At 41.0% G+C, this 21,247-nt stretch overlaps 1 protein-coding gene across 3 annotated transcripts in view; it reads right to left on the bottom strand.

Annotated features, from left to right (window-relative positions):
• Positions 1–21,247, bottom strand: part of LOC117157739 (putative receptor-type tyrosine-protein phosphatase mosPTP-1) — a 419,058-nt gene that overhangs the window by 248,549 nt on the left and 149,262 nt on the right. For all 3 annotated transcript variants that reach the window (XM_033336003.2, XM_033336000.2, XM_033336001.2), the window contains exon 2: positions 15,834–16,127. In XM_033336003.2, the coding sequence (XP_033191894.1) occupies positions 15,834–16,127 (294 nt within the window). The remainder of the gene's footprint in view (positions 1–15,833; positions 16,128–21,247) is intronic.

Here is a 21,247-nt window from a genome sequence, read left to right as displayed (position 1 = left end):
GTATCGCGATATGGCGAACACGCCCCATGTATACGGAACAGATCGAGTACGGGCTTGGGTAATTGGTTTTCCAGGAAAAGCAGTTTTGTCTGGTTGCCGAGTAGACAAGAGGCAGAACGCGACAAAGGTAACGGCCAAGTGTCACGAGACACTGGCGGCTAAAAGAAAAATTCGCTCCTTGTTACTGACGGTTGCCAGATTGCTCCTTGATCCATCGAGTAACGAACGATATGCTAATTTAGGATCGCAAGTAGCACGCCACTCGAACACCAAGTTCTCGAGAACTCTTCGAATAGTCGCGTGCACTTTCGTGCAAGGCAACAGCTTGTCTAGCGGTTCGCGAAACGATTATATGTTCAGGAAATCTACACCAACAGCGTTAGCGATTATCCAAGGGTCTCGTTAAATATCCAACTGTCAAGGATCTTCCTGGTCTCTTTTCAATAGCAACGACGAGTGGTCTATTGACAGATCCAGCATTAGGAACATGGATGCTATGCGTTCGCTCGAGAGGATGCAGCAGGACGTATCCAAGATGAATGATGTTTGCGGCGATGGAAGTATTCTGCGTGTTAGGGTTGTCTGTCATGTCTGAATATCGCATAACCGCGTCGTTGAAATGTCTATTCTAACTGTTCGAAGGACCATCCAAGTAGACGAAGTAATTTTGCTTGTTTGAGTAACTCTGTTTGAGAAATCTGTAGTTATACTACTATTATGTTGTTTAAAACTTTTCTGCACTCTATTCTATGTTCTATTAGAAACTCTGTTTAATTGTAGATGTCAAGGGTTTTCAAGACCTTGTGTTCGCGTTTTCCATTATATCTTTAGTGCGTTCCGTCTCTCGAACAGAGACCCTTTACTACGGAGTGGATAGCGGTTTGGTCAGCCATCGGTTGGTAGAAGTTTTCCACAGGATTTGAATTTGGCGTGAGAACTGTATGTGACCGGTCATCGTCACATAGGAAACTTTGGCAATTCCACGACTCGTTACATTTATTTTCTATTGAAACACAGAAGAGATGAAAAAGGTAAGAAAGGTAAAAATACATTTTAAATCTGACAAATTACCAAATCTGACACATTCTAAGATCCGACACATGCCATTTCATCGTCAGCATCCAGATAATAGAAAATCTAAATTCTAACTCATTACAATAGCAATCGTTTCTAACTCGAACTAAAGTAAAATATAACGCTATATCGATTGGTATGTGCAAAGTTACGAGAAAGATAAAAAGGACATCAAAGTTTGGAAAGCAGAATTTAGATAATTAGACGAGGATTAATGAAAGTTTCGAACAGAAACGACTTTCTCCTCCTCTTGGTGATAATTTATTCGTAAAGTGATTTCGCTAATCGCGGCATCGATCGGCTGGCAGACTTTCGTAAGTGGTAGTGTTCGAGTTTGGTCTGACTCATGAACTGTAGGTAACTTCAATCTCGGCGAAAGGTCGAGGATAAGCGGAATGTAAGTTCCGTGCGAGAGTAACAGCCGGATTCTCTTACGCGGAATTCTAGGTTAGCATTTTTGCGAGTGGGAAAAGCGAAACTGGCGCGCACGGTGGTCCGTTCCGCGGACGTAATAGTACGAAAATCGAGATTCGTAAAACGCGTTGGCCACGTTCCAAAAAGAAGGACGCAAAGTGACTGTTCACGAGATGTATCTTGGAGCGATATTAAAGCTCCGTTAGGCTGTTTGCGTGTCTTCAAAATTTCTGATCTTTCAATTTCGCTTCGTGGAATGTTCGAGTGAACTTTGTTCGTGTAAAAACATCGTCGTGATTCGTTCTGAAGAATCGGTCGGACATGTAAAAATTTAAACGCATGTACCGATTAAAACTGTGTCCGTAAAATCACCAAAAATGTTACTTTGGATAATTTGAACGAATCTTTCGAACGCCAAGTCGATCAACTCCGTTTTCGTACATTTTTACAGAATTGGCGTTGAATTTTTTTGCAACAAATGACTTTCTCCCATAAGATTATTTATCCGAGATCTATTTACAGTATTTACTATAGAAGAATGGAGAAAATACTAGACACTAATTGTACGTCATGTATCGTTTGACTGCTCGCATGAAAAGTGAAAGTTTGTCTCTTAAAAATAGCAATTGTGCAAACCATGTCATAAGCCATATAGATGAAAACCTTAACGAGAAAACGTGTGACTAAACGAGCAACGAAATCGTTTGGCGTTAACGAAGGATACCCCAGTTGAGAAAGAGGGAAAGTAAGGTGGATGAGTTTGATGTAACGACGAGGTAGCGTTTATTCATATCAACTCGATAAGCAAGACGAAAGCGGCAGAGGCGGCTTCATTTTCGTTGAACCCGAACTTTATCCGGTTACGAGGCTGCAGACGACAGTTATACAGTCGAAATGGGACTCTTGACTAACCTGGGTTTTACTTACGCTGAATTTCCCAACTCAGGGTTCCCTGTCCGTGATTCCATTTTCTTCCTTCTACAGTCCCGCTAGACGAATTTTCGACGCACTTCAACCTTACACACGCGTGTCAGTGCGCCTAAATGCAGATATTACTTGGGTGTAGACTCGAATGTACGGGCTGGTTCAAGGTAAATACAGAATCGTGAAGAAATTGGGAGGATATTTTGAAATTAATTTTCCTGGGAATCCTTTTAGAGTTATATAAAGATTATATTACAAAATAGCGTGATATTTATTAAGTAAAACATTCTGCCGATAATAGTATATCGGATCTTTTTAAACAGACTGCGCAATTTGATAAATATAAAATTAAGATTAATTTACATAGCCTTTTAAAAGTTAGTTGTTAGTGAAAATGACAGAGAAAAATGACAGTTCTTCCCGATAAAGTACCATCAAACATGAGTTGCCCCATATACATCGATATAGAGTAGCCATAAATATATGGAAGCGGTCGTATATACGTTTTCGTGTTACACACATATCCTGGCATCTGTCGTCGTGCTGGCAGCAACATCCTCTTCAGGCTTGAATTCAATTGGTCCCCAGGGATACGGCCGCAATTCGCGAGCACACGTTCATCCACGCTAACACACGCTTACATCGACGACATATTTTCGAAGCGTGAGTCCTTTCAACCGGTTGACAAATGATCTGGCGCCTCCAGGAAACGAACTAAACGGCGAACTATTCCGAACATGCGACAAACTAATCGGAAACTGCCATCGGATTAAGAAGATTCGCAAGAGCTCGACTGTTTTTTTTTTAAATGTATGTCTAGTCGCACTAAACTGTAAATTATCACAAGAGTCTGCAAGTCGTCAAAGTGGCAAAGTGATTTACAGATCGTTCGACCTTTATTGAAGATTCTAAAGCGAAGATATCTTGGAGATGAGTAGAAAGAATAATTCTAATTTCCAAGCAACGAGTTACCATCACATTCTTGATACAACTTTCAGAATCAACCCTTGATCTCAACATCCGCTAATCCTAGTTTAAAAAGTCTATCAACAAAGCTTCGCATCAACCAATAGAAAGAATCCATTATTTATAAAGATGAGTATATAGATAAAGCAAGAAAACGAGACAAATTCTAATAAATATACTACAAAATGCAAATTTATATTTCTATGAACACAACTAAAAGGCTACAATTGTTTTATCTATTAAAAGTTGTAGAATATCTACTTTGAATATTTTACATATTTTTGCATACGATATGCATTCTGTGCATTTGTACATCTTTAAATTTTGCACGAATGTACATAAATCCGTAATCTACTGATATCGTTGAAGGAACACACGCGTCACATATGAAAATTCATATATATATCTACGGTCCAATTATAGCTGATTAATAAACCATGTATATCTCAACGTCATTCGTCAATGTGTTACCTCAGTTTTTTAACCGAACCTCTTTGATTAACGCGACGAACGTTAAATCAAACGCATGCTAAATCATCCTTGCGACTTCGCGAAATTCAATTGAGGGATCATGGTAATGGTATCAGTAGCGCGCCTAGGGTTTTCCTCTCGAGACTGTCATCGTCGTGTGGAAGTATTCTTGGAAGTTGCGCCTATTTTGTCAAGAACGTACAATATATCGAATTCGCGGCGAGAAATTTACAAATAGTTCTGCCGATGTTTACGGTGTGCAGTGAGAAATACTCGAGCGACTCGAATTACCGAAATTCGATAGCCGCAAGCCTGCGGGTGAGGAGATTTGTTGCAATTGCGAGCAGCTGTACCGTAGCGAACACCGACTCGACGCTTTTTCCCTGGTTTCAACGCGATGACTGTTGGGGATGAGGAGTCCGCGGATGGGGTGTTGCGCGAGTGTGCCTGGTTTGCAGTTGTGGATTTACTATAGAAAAAAGGCTTTAATCCCAGAGGAATTGTCCTGATATATGTTGCTGCAGTGTGTGCACCATCTCGAATGATCTATTGAACTGCAAGGCCAGAGAAAGAAAGTCAATCGAATTAATAACAGTTGATGTGCTGTTTATTTTGTACACGATTTATGAGTTCACTCGATTAAAATCTATGACTAATTGACTTTTTACAAAAAAATTAAAGTATAACTCAAGTGTCTTTGACCGAGGGATACGTTGATTGAATGCATAGGTCTTAGCATACTTTGACGTAAGAAGAACGACAACAGTATTCGTATTTGTGTCAGATGGACGAGATTCTGAGATACTATGAAATTTTCTGCAGGTCTGATTTTGTTCGTCGTATTATTTCAAGTAAATACGCCTTTCGAAAATTCTTGGTTTCTGACACTCTTACTGCTGAGAAGGGAAGATGCGAAGACACGAACTTAACACCTTCTGTTAATCCCTGCGAGATTAATGAAACAATGAAGATGAAATTATTTTTAGAAAGACTGCTACATTTTTATAACTCTTTGCATCATTCTTTATATCGTTATATTATATCACTGAATCTACTAAATATACGATTTCATCAGTTTAAAAATTGCGCTTAACCTATTTTTTTTAAGTTTGAGTGAATCCTGATTATCCATATTATCGTATCTATTATTCTGATCATCTAAGAAAAACAAAATTGAAGAAATAAAATGTTCCCAGTATCTAGAAAACACATGACGATTCTAATATTGGAGCTGTTTTAAAAATAAGGTGCCGGCTCGACCACAGTATAACCAAACACCAAATACATGCTCAACTTCTAAAAGGAGAATTCATGATTGTTTGTTCCAAGTTTCCTCTCGAATCTCTATGTTCTATCACATTGTACAAGAAATTCCAAGAGCAAGCCAGCGTCTGCAGGTTCATTGTCCACCAGCGAGAACAAGCAAAAAACGCCATTCAAAAGTTAAAGTCTAAAGTGGAGGCGGGAGTCGGCGATGTTTCAGTCATTTGAGGTTGCGAATAGTTGTAAGATTCGTTGATACCAGAGGATGGACGACAGAAAGGAAGAATAAGGAGGATGGCAGCGAAGTGAGAGGGGTGGAAAGTACGACGGGACTCGATGCTCGACGTTTCTTCAAGCTGACAATAACGTCTGGAAGACAGGTAGCGGAGTAATCTCGAGAAGGGGAAATTTTATTTGCTCCGTCAGGATGGTCTTTCCCTTTTGGCTCCATATATTTCGAACTCGTCGCTCCAGTTATCTGACCTACCTACGAATACGAATACGTTTTGCTATGCGGCTCGTATATCGTCAAATATAGTCAGATACATAGGCGATGGAGTACGTTTAAAGATTCGCGTATTATTCCTGAATGGATGGTCGAATGTATCGTAGACTGACGAGTTATCAGATTATAAATATTCCTAGTTATTCTATAGATGAATATTGTTGATACGAAGAACGTTGAAACCAGACGTTGTACAAGTAAATGTAGTAATGAATAATTGTCGGTATGAAATTTGTATGAGAACGAAATGAATAATTGACAACGATTGAAGAACCCACACGATCAAAAATCCGTTACGTTTAATTATCGTACCTATCTTAAAAGCAATCCATTTTATAATAAACTGATATAAATGTACAAAGGCTCGATATAAATCGTATTTTCTCAGCATGGAATCTAGCAAAGACTAACATAGAAAAATGGTCAAGTATGTATCAATCTTTCAATAACATGTTCCTTATAAAGACTGCTATCTTAGGTTCTATTTAATCCGTTCGTAAATCATACTCAAAAAATATAACCGTAAAATGTCGTCGACCAGTGAAACGAATAAAGTTACCTGCACGCGCGGCAGTAAATAAAGTCAACGATAAATCCGTCGTTAAACCGCTTACACGCGTGATGTACATACATGCCATTAACTCGATCGCCAAGTCAGAAGCTTTGATTACAGAGATTCGTCGTGCAATTTCCGCGACTAGGAATCGTGTCAAAAAGAACTCGAATACGCCCTAGAATTGTCACTACAAAGACGAAGACGTTGGTAAAGAAAAAGGAAAGAAAAGGGGGTGGGTGTAGAGATGGGTGGGTGTAGAGATGGGTGGGTTGCGATGGTGGAAAGACGATGGGACGGCTTTCCTGGCAAGATACAAAGAGACATTTTATTTGCCCCGTCGCAGAGGGACGCAATCCCTCTTGCTCGTCATGGCGTCTTCCTTCTATCGGTGTCTCTCTCTACTGCTTTTCACTTTCCTCCTCTCGTCGAGCAGCTGTTCCATTTACTCTTTGCAACTGACGCGGAGGGGATCGTTTTCGACGCTTTATTCCTCCATTTACAGCGAGCTTTCCTGCGAGCTATCTGCAGCGCGATATTCCTCCTAAATCTTTTCATTTGCTCTAATTATATATCGTTTGTTCCATACTCGCATACTCGCTTTAAGCGTGAAAGTTACACGATGAAAGAAAACAGCTATGATTATTTAGACGCGTTTCAGGTAACCGTGAAACATTCAATACCTTTCAACGTAACCGTGGCAGTTTCGAAATCCTGACTTCAGCCGTTTTACTGTCGACGAAGTTCTTGGCGCCATGTCTTCAAGGATAGCGCTACTTCTTGTTGGAAGTGTTCTTGTTGCGAACTTCCTCTCTGAAAGCTTCTTACCCTTTCACCGAAGTAGAGGATGCCCCGTTGCGATCATAGGCGTAACAAAATGGTCTTTAATGAGTTGTTGTTCTTGCAAATTGCGCTCACAATGTCTTCGGGAGTTACAGGGGCTTCAGGCAACCCGATTAACCCTCGCCACCCGATGATCGAGTCATTGTACATGCAGATATTTTTCGAATTATTGCCAAAACAATTATCAATTGATTTTTCGTGATTTTGAAAATCGTAGAATAACTTTTTATAAGCAAGTAGTAAATCCTACAGAATCGATCGAGGGGAAAATTACAGAAACATTGTATAGAAAAAGATCCTGGAATACCCCAGATGTTAGAATACATGCGATGGGAATAGTAATAAATATCGCAAACGATTGTAATAAAAATAAATATTATGTGATAGATATACTGGTACAGGTGTACAATATATATGAATATTATTTATTTAAAAAAATTTTATTTATTTATAATTTCCAAATTTAGTATCCCCTTCTCCAAAATGTTTCCTATTACGTATACAATACATTTATAAAAATTTCCTGTCTCCTGAATAATTTCGTTTCATTTTTGTAAAAATTAGATAAGTTTGGCTCAACTTAAACAAAATCCTTATGATTCGGCCAGTGTTCGTCGGTATCCGCACCCTCAGGGTTAAAATCAACACTCGTCGTTCGATTTATCGTTTTTCGAGAAAATCGCACGCTTTTACGAATGGTGGAAAAAGAAGTGGCCGTCCCAGGGGGACGAATCGACACAAACAATACCGTAGGCGCGTTCATCATGCAAAGATCCGACGCGTCTGGAGGCGGTCGTTATCCGAAGAATAATCGCGGCTCGTTAGGCGCCACCGAGATTTCGCGGTATTTCTTCCTTCGTTATATTCTGGTTTTCTCTCTCTTTTCTTTTCTCCCTCCGTTCGTTCCTTGTCTAGACTGTCTCTCCGTATTACTATCCCAGCGTAGCATAGTCTGTCATGCATATGAATGAAATGATTTCGCCACGAGTCGAAAAAACTATAGCGCTGTTAAACGACTGCCGTTTATTCATAGCCCGGCTCGCTGAACACCGGATTCCGATGCAGTAAACCAGCGGCATGATAATTCCAGTCTGCTTTGTGCGTCTGGGAAGAATGGATTCCACGAGCATCCGCTCTTTTCTCTCGAACACCCCCTTGAACCGAGACGCGTTTGCTACATTATCGTGTCAAAGCGCGAATAAACGATACCGCGGATTGTTTCATGAATCCTCGATGGATGGAGGATTAGAAACGAAACGGGAGAGAATTCGTGTATTTTCAAACGGTCGTTAAAGTGGACGTATTGTATTTCCTTGCGTGGAGTTTATTATGAGTGATGAATTATTAATTGTTTATCGAGAATATTAAATGACGGTGAACGAATAACATATTATAATAAACTAATACTCTATAATTTAAAGGGCTCTAATAGTAATTATGACGCTCGACAGGCTCGTTTTTTTCTTATCTATCAACAAAATAATTATAACTTACACCGTTATTCGGATTCATAGTGAATCATTCAACAGTCTCTTATTCTGGGATAGACGAACGAAATTATACTAAAGCAACGAGCACAATATCTAGATACTATTATTCCCCAGTATCATGGGGTAAATTATATCTCGAATAGATTGTGCCAAAAATAAAAACCAGAAATATAAATTCCTTTCGTAAAAATAAATTGTTCGGATTTAATAACAAGTTACAAAAAATAGAACTGTAGAGAAAGAATGGAATAATAGAGTAACAGCAAGAATGTACATATTCTGAAAAGTATAATAATTAATGCACAGCCCTTTTGCCTCGTTCACTCCTATGCTACATTCTTGGCAGTTCTTTTTCTCCCGTACTAAAATTCAACTGGAAACTTTTTCTAATGTACTGTACGGAGCTGAAAAGATGTCTAGCGGAACAGCGCAAGAACAAGGGAAGTAGTACTGCTCTTTATCGTTCACGGTCGCGTGCTGTTACATTGTTTTATCGATATATGCGAAACTTTCGACCAATACACGCGTCTATCTTTTCGATTGTATTGGATCTATATAAAATAACCAATCAGACTCGCATTGCTTACTATGGTTTTCTTACTAGCTCCGCGCTGTACTCGGGTTCATTCTCGTGCATTTTCACGTCTGCTTCCTCTTTCACGTTCACTTAAAATTGCGATACAACAGTTGCGATACGATAAACGTTCGATCATAGCTATATCGTAACAGTGTTATCCGCTAGATATTGCATTGCTTGCGAATGGAAAAAGATTCGAGTAACTCCATCATTGTGCCGATAAAAAGTATCAAAATCCGTCAAGCCTGGCTCCTTTATCGACCTTTCCATCACCAACGGCTCGCGATTTTTGGACGAGCTTGATTTACGAGCTACGCGCGTCGATATCATCGTTTCAGTTGATTTAATAGAATTTCTCAATCGTGGCGTCAGGCAAAAAAAGGCAGGACGCTGAAAAAGTGAGAACAGTCACAGAGAAAGGAAACAAAAACCCGACGCGGGACCGTATACACGAGGGAGAAAGAGAGACAGAGAGATAAAGAGAGAGGGAGAGAGAGAGGGAGAGAGAGAGAGAGAGAGAGAGAGATCGAATTTGAAACCGCGGGGCACTGTTTCACTTCGGCCAACAATCCTTGTTCGTTGCGAGACACGTTTTTCACCCATTGTCGCTCTGTTACTGTTGGGAGTCGTAAATGCGGAGACAAAGTGCATCGAATCGGGTCGTGCATACAGGGCCCCGTAAAACCCGATAAATAGAGCTGAGTGGGTACCACGTTCACTTGACTACGCTACAATCTTGTCGACGCTTATTTGAAAAGACACATTGCAGTGATCTTTGTATTAGTGACGACGCGAGGGATATCACACACTCCTCGATATTCTTATTAAACATGCTCAGTGTTAATAACTTTTACTCCTGTTTTTATAATACGTTTTTCCGTTTCGATAAATGTGCGCTTTTGTAAGGTGGAGGAGTTCTAAAAGAGATTTATGTTTAATTACGGACCAGGTAGAATTTACTTCGATAAAACAGATGGATAGCGATACGTGTTATCAAGTTGCACCTTTCTACGATCCCTGTTATTATGAATGCATGCAAGTATCGATTGAATTAGAAAAATCACTTTCACGATTTAGTCGATTTAAACAGATTCAACCCTATTTTGATCGAAAATCGTCTATGACCTATATATATTATCCGCTGCATAATGTCCTTTCTCCCTAATCTTCAATCCTCACTGTGAAAACCACGATCGAGAAGCCTGTCGTGTTTCGTCTATTCCACATGACATACCACGAAAGAATGTAGAACGCGGAATAAAGTTAGATGAACTTTCGATCTTCGAGGGCCTACATTTTCCTGCATGTGTGAGCTGTTCGCCCATACGCGTCCCATGAGCATCGACAAAAGGAGAAAACATTTATTCAATTTCGACGTTGGCCCAGAGTTCGTGCAGTCCTTTGAAGATTAACGAGACCGGCCTAGAAGCCCCTTCCATATTCAATCGGGCTCCTTTCTTTGCCTGTACACGCTGTTCGCGCTCCGAAACCACATCCCAACGAATTCGAACCATTTCCCTGGAAAACGTAGTTATCTTCGCTGGGTTCCGGGCACCGATATAGAGGACAAGGTGGGGGAAAGGGAGTCGAACACTGGGCTAGAGGCTGGGTGGTGTGCGCTATTCAGAGAAATAAGGGGGTGGGGGAGAAACGGGGAAAACAAAGGTACAGCTCGTGTGAGGTGGAGTAAAAGCGGTGATCGTTATCAAGGCGCTCTCTTGACTGCCTTTGTACCTCCACTTTCTTCTCTCGTTTGCTCTTTCGTCGATCTTCTTTCTCGATCCACTCGATCCACGAGTCTTCGTCTCCCTGTCTCTCCGTTAATTTTTACGTGAAACGAACCTTGAAAGTCGACGAGCGGCCCTGCGCTTCCCCATGTCACGAACAGCGTTCGGGATTTCAACGGCACAAACAGCAAGTCGAAACAACAAGTCTGCCTATCACTTTGGCAACATAAACTTATCTCACGGGTAATCCTGTTCCCAAGTTATAATCGCGTTGATGTTTCCGATCATTCCCTGGACAGGTCGAACCGTTACAAGTGCACAATGGTTAATATTTCGGCTTAATATTTCGTTGAGAAGTTTGACGTGGTACTGTTTGATTAATTGCCAACGATGTTTCAAATTTTGATGGTAACTTTTAATTATGAGGACCACTTTCTCCATGCTATAATTGACCGTCTTACGTGGATTTTGTTTACCTATTGGTTGATACGTACTCCTTGTATTTGGAAGTATCAGTGGATCAAGACGAGGATATCGAGAGTTCATTCTAAAATATCGACAACAAATGTGAAGCCATTTTTAGAATTTCTAGTTCGTGGAGATCGACACGCATGGAACCAAGTAAAAATTTGTCTGCGTTTGTTAAGTGTTGTTATAGCTGTAATATCTTGAATCTTGAAGCACGTTTAAACTTTAAACGTATCGCTATTCGAAACGATGCATTTGCACGAACTCCCTTGATTGTTTTCGTGAATGGTATTCGCCTCTAAAGTGGCGTCTTCGCTTTCCAACGTTCTCTGGCAATATTTTAAAATTCCATCGCCTTTATGAAATCAGACATTCCTAACAGTGGACTGTCGACGAGTTGCAGAAGTTTTTGAGCGAGCTACTTCGATTGAGATGGAAATGAGACATAATGAACGAAGTAACTGTCGTTATTACGTTACGAAACGGTTTTACGAGTTCTTGTTTCTCGGTAAATGAAGAGGTAGCAGAAAATACGATGAATCATCGTAGACGTTGTAAATTCGGTAAATTCCTTCATCTTAAAGAACGATTTCAGTATTCAGCAGGCACTTGTAAAACGCGGATGTCACCTTGAATCTCATTGAAAGTAACGTTTTACGGTTCGTATAAACAATATGAATTTCAATGAGTTCGTCGAGTTGGCACAAAGTTCGGACAATTATTCACCATGTAACATCGTTGGATCTGGCTGCATAACAAATAAAAGGAGAAGAAGATTCTTTGGTAGACGAGACTCGAAACGAGGACATCGATGTCACGAGGCGTACGACGCGGAGAATTTTCAAAGCTCGAATATCGCTTCTGCCTGGCACAGAGTCCCTTTGGTGAATTTGATTTAACTTCCAGAAAATCTGCTTGAAAAATCACAGAAAACCGTTCCATTTCGCGAAGCTTTTACGCCGATCTTAAAGAGGCTCAACTTTTCCAGCCGTCCAAATAATCATCCGACTTTCGAGCCGGCACCAAAGACATCGACACTTAACCGTCTGCTCTGTTATATCATCTACCTTCGTTACGTACGTTTCATAGAAGTTTTAAATAGAAAGAGAGTCATAAAATGCAAAGTTCTACCCATGCTTCGAACCGCAAAAACGAAAGAAGAATATAGGGGACGTAACAAAGCTGTAAAAGTAGAATTAATTTTCAAAGTGGAAGGTCCCGAAAATGGAAATCCGTGGCTGTATTTATAATGGAACCGGGTTATCGATCGAAACATTCGTTCGTCCCAGTGGCGCCTAATCGTAATTTCAAGAAAGATCCACGTAAGATTCACGTAAAACTCACGTCGACATGAAAAGAAAATTCGCCTCGTCGCGTCGCATCGCGTTGGATCTACTAAAGGGTTTTCGCAATGATGGAAAAGTCAAACAGAAATAGGCGGCGCGCGAGCAAGTTCGAAAGAAGTTCGCGGAAAAATCAAGGAGAACGGAAGTCTTCCGGGAAACGAGGCGTCACGAAACCGCACCCGCCACGGATTCCAGAAATATTCATTTTAATGGTTGATATAACGCGGATATTGGTTACCGTCGAAACGGTACGTGTCCGGAATTCCGGACACTATCACACGCCGCGCGGAATATACGATATAAAAGGCGGTATTTGAAATCGGGATCGAGCGAAAGCGAAATATCCCTCTGAATGTTCGCCGACTATCGCTGCCCGTTTACCTGTCAAACGCGAACTTTCATCCACGACGATTAACTCCGTCGACAAAGAAAGTTTATTCTTTCGTTTTACTGTTTCCCGCGCGACTCAGTTGCTACTGTAGTTACTAAACTTTACATAAACGCCATGAGAATGTTTTTCACCCTCTTACCACTTGACTTTTTAAGTAAAAAGGAAAAAAAAGAAACGGTTGATTAATCCGTATGACCCAGAAGAACGTTGCTTGTGTTGCACAATGCGATTTGCAGTATCTTGCTTATCAAAGGAGAGAATTAACTTGGCACTTTTTAGGAAAAATCCAGTTTCTGTTTAACGATTGTTTAACATGAAAATAATCGTTAAATACCGAATCGTTAAATACATAGTTAACGAATCTGTCAGAATGACGGATTTCAATTTCCTCTCTTTTTCAATTACCGGGTATATGCAGATGTTTTTGATAAAATTGATATGAACTTTTATTGAAATATGAATATATTCTGCCGTTTTATTTTCCTCATACAATTTTAATTAGAATTATTTATATAGTGTGCAGTTGCGTACACACGAGGGACCTAAAATAATTATTTCGAAAATTGAATAAAGTCGCGTGAATATGAATGACGTGTTTTTAAAACGCTTTTGTCAAAAGATCGGAAAATGTTTGAATTGGAGAACGTATTATTGGAAACAAGTAAAGTTAAAAGTATGAAATTAATTCACACATTCAACGCTTCAATGAATGCTATAAAAAAATGTATGATTACTCTAACCAACTCAAGAGAGAAACGATGAAAGCATCGCGTCGCTAATCATCCACGAAAATGTCGTTAGTTTGCCGGATACAGGCAATGGAAGGAAGAATCTCGGGGAAAATATTGAATTTATTTTTTTCGAAGCAGTTCGTTTCAACCACGGCGAACTTCTTATTCAAATGGAGTCGCGGATCGTGCATTGAATGCAAATGACCGAGACATAACGCGATAGGGGCTCCGGTTTCTCTTTTTCTCCCTCTGTCTTTCTGAGTAAGAGATGCACGCGCGCGCGCGTGCGAAACTTTCAGCCAAGTTATGCGGGGCGAAGTTTTAACGAGAACTCCCACGATTCCGACGCCTATGGGACGCTCGGAAAAGTTAGCTTTTGACGCGGTAGGTAGCACGTGACGAATTCAAATCAGCCGTAAATACTTACGGCAAACATACCGCGACAAGTGAAGGGAAACTCACGTGTAAAATAAAACATTAGAAGGGCAACGAGATAGTTAGGAAGAATGTTATCGCGTTATCCCTCTCCTTCGTTCTCTCTTTCGCGTCCACGTTTATCTCTTTTCCCCTTTAGTCGACATCGCGAACTTCGTGCAAACTTGGACTACTTTCCCATCCAGTTTGGTAAACACAAATTGCTAGACGTTGGCGCACGAACGAAAATCATTACGCGGCGGAAAAAGGATCGATTAATTTCCCTACGTGATATGTTCGACGAAAGGACGAGCACGGAACTATGGTCGTTCGCTAGGTTTTAGACACCGTTAGCTTGCAAGTCGGATGGTTCCATCAAACTACAGAGAGTACACTAACTATAGGATTTTTAGTTTCCAACACGGTTCAAAGGGAGGAACGATCGATGCGCAACTCGCAGAGAATTCCCAGTGGTCCCAAGGCTCCTTCTGTGCACAGTTACCGGCTAAAAGCAACATAGCTGCCCCGGGAAAGTTTTCTTCATTTTTAACAACACCGAGAAACAGAAGAAACGCATTCGAAAGTTGGAAACGTCTTTGGCGCTTACTCGTGACTCTCGGCCAGTCTCAGGATTGGAAAAAAAAAAGAATTTCTTAGCCAAAGAACCGTCCCTTCCTCGGTGGATAAACGATTTATCGATGCGTCCTTGTCGGGCGTAGTAACTCGAACGTAATGGCGAAAGATCCGAAAGCTTTCGAACGGTCGATGTACAATTTCGATGCTCGTTCGCCAGAGTTTCCTCGATTATCCGAACGACGATGTAAATTGCCTTTACATTACGCCGGAAATTTAGCCCCGCTGGCTCGCAAGTTTATCCAATATCGTTGAAGGAACGAGGGATTGAAGTTGCCAGGAGCTCGGTTACCGCACGGTTGAACGGCGCGCCTTGCAAGACTCGAAAATTGCCTTCGTTAGTTACCCGACCACTCTTTCGATGGCCCCCTTTAAAATAATAAGACTTGCAAAATTTGCCACGGTGCATGACCCGACCACGTTCCGCTTACATAATTCCTCAGAATCGTTCAATTTCAGCCAGTTCACATTGTTTCACGACAGATATTCTATTTTCTAGCTTTTACGCGAGATCCAGAAAAAAAAGACAGATGAACGTTTTTTCACTGCAATGTTGGATTGGATCGTCAGAATTTTATAAATGGGTACGTACATGCGAATCATGGTTTCAAAAGGGCCGAGAAGAATTATGGAGCGCCAAGGTTAAAACGCAAATATACTGACCCATTTGGTCCGTTTGGCGCGGTGCCAAGCGACGAGGTACGCGAGACCAGGTTAATTTTTAATTTACTCGCGAGAGAGGGACAATCCTGACAGATTAAATCGAGAGACTCGGCAGGATTTGTCGTGATTATTTTTACGATGGCCAAGTGTGGCTCAATGTACGGCAATTTCGATCGTTACAAGCTCAATTTTTCCATGCACAGAAAAGGAACAGGCTCCATTTTATGCCAATTTAATTTATTTCCACTCATGACGGTATTTCAATCGACGTTTGATAATCTTCGTGAAACGATTTCTATGTCGCGCAAAACCGTATCAAAGCGAAATCGAGTAGACTGACGTGAAACGTAAAGAAACACTAAAAAGGAATGAACACTCACCATGAACTATTAGACTGATAACAGCCTCCGGCATGCTGCGGCTGTTCACCAAGCAAGTGTACTCTCCGGTGTCCTGTGCGGTGACCGGATGGAACTGGAGCGCGTAGTTTTTCAACGACAACGACACCCTGTTCTGATGGTTCCATACGATGGTAGTGTTGCTGCTGTACTCAAGCAGCTGCATGCTGTTAACCCTCCATTCGAGCATCAGTATGAGAGAATTCTCTGTCACTCCTGGACAATTCAGCGTCACGTTTTTCCCAGCCTCGACGACCATCTCTCCCACCATGGAATCTGGAAACAGAGACATTGTTCGTCCATCACGTCGTGGCCGTTATCGCGAGAATAAAAAACAAAGAAAGCTAACTCTATCCGTGAACTGCGAGGATCTGCACGATCGGGCTGCGTCAGGACCATTTCGCCAGAGGTCAGATAAAACGAGCTTCCTTTCCACGCTTTCTACTCTGGACGATTGTTATGGCCGTGACCAGTCGTCTCGTGTCGTTTCAAAGTTTCAACATTTCGCGAGTTCGGCAGGTATATTGATGCGACACGGTTACGTTAACGAAGTTAAGCACGGACAATGGGTTTATGCCGCTCAAAGTAATATCACATCGCATTTCCTCGTGTAAATTAACGATGAGACGATATTTATATTTCCAGTATTTTCTATTTATTCGATTTATTTATTTATGTGAGAATCTCGTGGTACTCGAAATTTCTTAAGGATCTGAGATTGTTGTTTGAAATTTTGTAGAAGTTTGAGTGTTTGACGATGTGTACATACGATAAGTTTAGTTCTATTCTGATCGAATGACTATGGGATGCTGAAGATAGTTGTTCAGTTTTCCTATTGGTTCACCCTTCCACCGATGAGTGCGTCTATGGGACGACAATAAGGGAAGAGAAAGTGCGTACCTAAGTATAGGTATTTTGCATTGACCGAGTATGATTTTTCCTGCACCCAGTTACCTAACTTGACTTTAAAACCACCCGACTTACAACTGTCAACCTACCATTAATTCAGACGTCACGAAACACACGATGCAAAGGTTCGACTGTTTAGATGTAACCATCTTGCAAATTTTCTCTTCCGAACAATTTGATTCTCCTTCGTTAGGACAGCAAGGCGCTACAGGACGCGTAACCAGCGACATTCGAGCAGATTAAATGCAACGAGACGGATCAAATAGCAACGACTGCACTTTCTTGAAACGGGCGCGGGCGCTAAGCGCGCTTCCGCTCGGTGTCTCTCGCGTTACGAAGCAATTTCGAGTCAAACTCCCTGGCAAAGAGTCCAATTAGCTCAACTGCTCCCTGTTTTCGGATAGTCCTTCCGACGCTGATTCTGTGCCGGTACGGAGCCCGCCAGATCTCGGAACAAAAGGGACACGCCGCGATTTGAATTTACGAGCTACGTGTTCGAATAGAGACAAGGTCAACGCTAATGCCAATCTTGCAACGACGTAGACGGTAGGTTACACTAAACGATTGTATTCTTGATTCGAAATTGTACCTGGTTACGGATTTACCATGTTTAAGACGAATTACGGTGCCCTTCTATCTTGGACTTTCATTACTTCCTTTCATTGACTTACATTACTTCCACCATTCATTTTCGTTGATGACAGGCAAAAAGAGCAAATTCGATCGTAATAGCAGAATGGTGTACTGCGTTGCAAGATGATGACAAATTACGTAGTATAATGTTATTGCTGTACTGCGGATGTTTATGCAAATATGTAGGTAATTTCATGATCCCATAAAAAAGTAAGATTGCTTTAAAGACCTGTTCAGCTTTTTTAATTTTACAATAAGTAGTTTATTTAGGTCACTTTGTATGTTTACGTATATCAGCATTCTGTAGATTCTTCTACCTGCAAGTCTCTCATAAATGCACGAACGACTGTAATTTAATTATCATAGTCAAGGATACTAACCGATTTATAATCGCGAACGTCTATAGCCCTATCTTCCTTTGTTCGTAATTAACTACTTTTTCAGGTTCTCGATTGTCTTCTTTCAAGTTTGCTGCATTTCACGCAAAAAGTAATACGACGCTCTTTCGTGTTGCTACTTTCAACGACTTTCATTAATGTTCATCGGTGGCGTAGCAAGAGAAAACAATTTGATCATAGCAGAAAATAAATGAAAGGATAACGTCGATATACAACTGTCGATTCCTATCTCCCTTCCCTCGTGCAGTAACTCCTCTCCCTGAAACCCTCGAGTTTCGATAACGATCCAGCTAAACATCGGTTATCTTCGATCCAGTGTGCATACTTCGATTAAGCGTAGTAATCGCGGCGCGGCTACGGTCTATTATTTCTGCCCACTGTTTCCCTTGGCCCTAGTTACGCGGATTCCAACAAGAAGTCGATCAATTAACGCTATTGGAACGGCAGTTTCCATATTTCTGAAGTTTCGAGGTCGTGTTCATCGTAAGCAGAAAAGGGAACGACGAATTAAAACTCTTGCTTTTCCTCATTTTGGACCATCGTCACGAACTTCCGTCTACGGCTTTCACATTTTTCACCGCCTTCGCCGTCCGACGAAATTTCTGCGCGGTTTTTTTCATTTTTCGCGAATGGCTCGCCACGATTTCGAGCCACGGTAGCTCCATTGAATCAGCAAGCGATTTTTCCAGCGTGCGAAAAAAAGAGAGAGAAGAGAGGAAAAAGAGAGAGGTAGCGAGGTAACGGAATAGTATCGAATTGACCGAGCGGCTAGGGGGATTGGTTCGATCGCGAAATCGCGTTCTTCAAAACCGAAAGGCCGTTATGACGTGATTCACGAAACGATTCCATCTCCAATCTTTGATAAACTGGACCGTGAGCGTGCGCTGTAGCGAGCATTCGGTTCACGCGTATTCATACGTGCATAAAGTGCAACTTAGCCCGTGTCGACTCTGTAAACCCATTTCTGGTTTGTGCCGCTGTTCGCCTCTTTGTCCAACTCTCACTCCGCAACTCTATTTCTGTCTCTGTTTCTTCGTCGTACGTTCGATACTCTACACACCACTGATCGTATGTAGTATCCGTTCAATCCTCTTTTCCAGTGACGCAGACCGATTTTCGCCGGCATAGCTAGCGATCAGAGACCGCCCAATAGTTCTGCGAATTTGGTTGAACTTTGACCATCCGACATTCTGCATCGATTCATAGTTCTGACCGGAAGTTACGATGGAAATTACGTCGAGACGACTTTACTATAATTTCATCGGCTGCATTATAACTTTGCTACACCAATCAGCTTACTACCGCGTTTCTGCTAATAACTAAACGACCGGAATAGATCTTCCGGTTATTTCAAAGAACGATATCGAATTTCGCGTTCTTGTGATGCTCCATAGAATTTAAAGAAAATGAGAATTCCGATTCTCAGTACTTCTGCTGTTGCTGATGCATACGTTGCGTTCTATCGTTATTACGGGCTTATCGGGTAACCGTATTTACGTATACAAAGAGAAAGCTTTACTATGTACATGTGATATTTTTTCTTCTTTCTATGTTAATCCATACGTGTGTGTTTGCGAAAAGAATTTATTATTATAATCTACTTCCTCGGGATAGTAATTTTTCATATGTTTCGTATCAGTAAAATAAAGCGAATTATTTAAATTTCTTACGGTTTAGAACGATTGTTAGTTGTCAGTTTCGCTATGTTCATTTACCCTTTAACGATTCCGCGCGTGCGTCTATGCCTTAAAATATATGTTAATATATGTTAAATAACGGGTCAAAAAATAATATTGAAAAATTTCTAATCCTTTTCAAGCATCCAGCTCTAAATATGTATTTTCTCAGGAAATAAAAAATAAAAAGAATTATAAAGAATAAATCCGAGGAATACGCCGCGTATATTCCGCTTTCTACTACTTGAATCAATCCGTGCTTCAACATCGACATCCAAGAGCTCTACGTCCTATACTTCTTCTTTCATTCGAAAACCAGTTTTTCCGACATACTTTGCACGAACATCCAGAGCTATTCGGCGCCCGTGCGGACAGCTTCGGCTTTGGGTTAAACGCGTTCCTTCTCTTCCCATCTATGACCAGTTTCCGTCTTTCAACGTTCCGGGCTTTTCGTCGATTCCAGGAGAGCTATGGGAACGTGCATCGGAGAAATGATGTCCGTCCGTGCAGCTGTTCCAAGTACTGGCCGATCGAGTGAGGGAAACGAGACGATAGGGATAAAGTGTCGTATGCAGCGTGCAAGAATATCGTCCGTGCTGGGACGAACGGAATTACAGGCGCTCGTGTCGCGCGTCCATACGGACCGATCGTAAAAACTAGGAACAATTGCAGCTGGCTACGAGAGTTCCATGATTCGCTGCAGGAAAGTGTATAAAGGAAGATGAAAACACAGATGTTTCTCGCCTGATTTGAAGTTCTAGAAATATTTACGCTGCTGTTTAAATATTTAAAAAAATAAACGTTCGATTAGGTCTCAGAAGTTTCGTCGCTCCTTTGCTAAAAGTTTGGTATAACATTCAATTACCGATATTTTCTCTGTAATTCTTCTTTACTTTTTAATGTCTACTTCTATGCGAAATTCACAAAATATACAGTGCAGCAAATATCCACGACTTGGTATGCTGTCGCTACTTTTTCACCACTCTGTGAATTCACTCGAAATTTACTCTTATCAAAGATCAAATATTAACGAAGAAGGTCTGAAAACTAAAATTCCTTGAACTGAAAGAACGACACGTTTCGTGTGTATTATGAACTTTAAATTGCGTATATTTTTTTGACCAAAGAATTGTTAATATGGATGATACTCTCTATGCTGTACAGAGTATTATCTTTTTTCAATATTGAAACCGATATAATAACTATCCTGAAAGCATTTAGCTAGAATATAATCCCTTCTTTCTTCTCTCAAAAAGAAACGTTTTCTCGTTTAGCTCGATTAAAATATTTCAAATGCTGTATTCACTTTCTCACTACGCAATTATTCCAGATAGCAATTTCTTTCCATGCCCATATAAATGATGTAGATCGCTCGCTGTACTCTGCTTAAGAAAAAGACGATCATTGCATACGTTAAAACGGTCGGATAAAATTTCTAGCTGGTTGGAGATCCGAAAGAAAGCGAATCACGCTAAATCCCTTTCCGAAGGAAGGAGTGCAGAGTCGGGCTTGACGTGCGTTTTCTTGTTTACTCCAAACCAAATTACGACGCGTAAAGGGATTTCCTTTAGTCGACGTGGTTCGCGAATAGCGAGGAAACGTTTGAAATTCAAGCGGTCGTGTCATAACCTTCCCTTAACTCGAAGCAGTTCAAACGGATAGAAACGCATTCAAGCAAGGCGCACAAAGAAGTATATTAAACGATCCGAGTGAATCGAGACTGTGCCTCCATTATCAGGAAGTCGAGTGCCTTATTCCGTGATATATATTTTACTTGTGA

The sequence above is a fragment of the Bombus vancouverensis genome, chromosome 6, assembly GCF_051014615.1.
Source record: "Bombus vancouverensis nearcticus chromosome 6, iyBomVanc1_principal, whole genome shotgun sequence".
Taxonomy (NCBI): Eukaryota; Metazoa; Arthropoda; class Insecta; order Hymenoptera; family Apidae; genus Bombus; species Bombus vancouverensis.
Note: the sequence above shows the minus strand (reverse complement) of the source record. Positions and strands in the feature narration are given on the sequence as shown.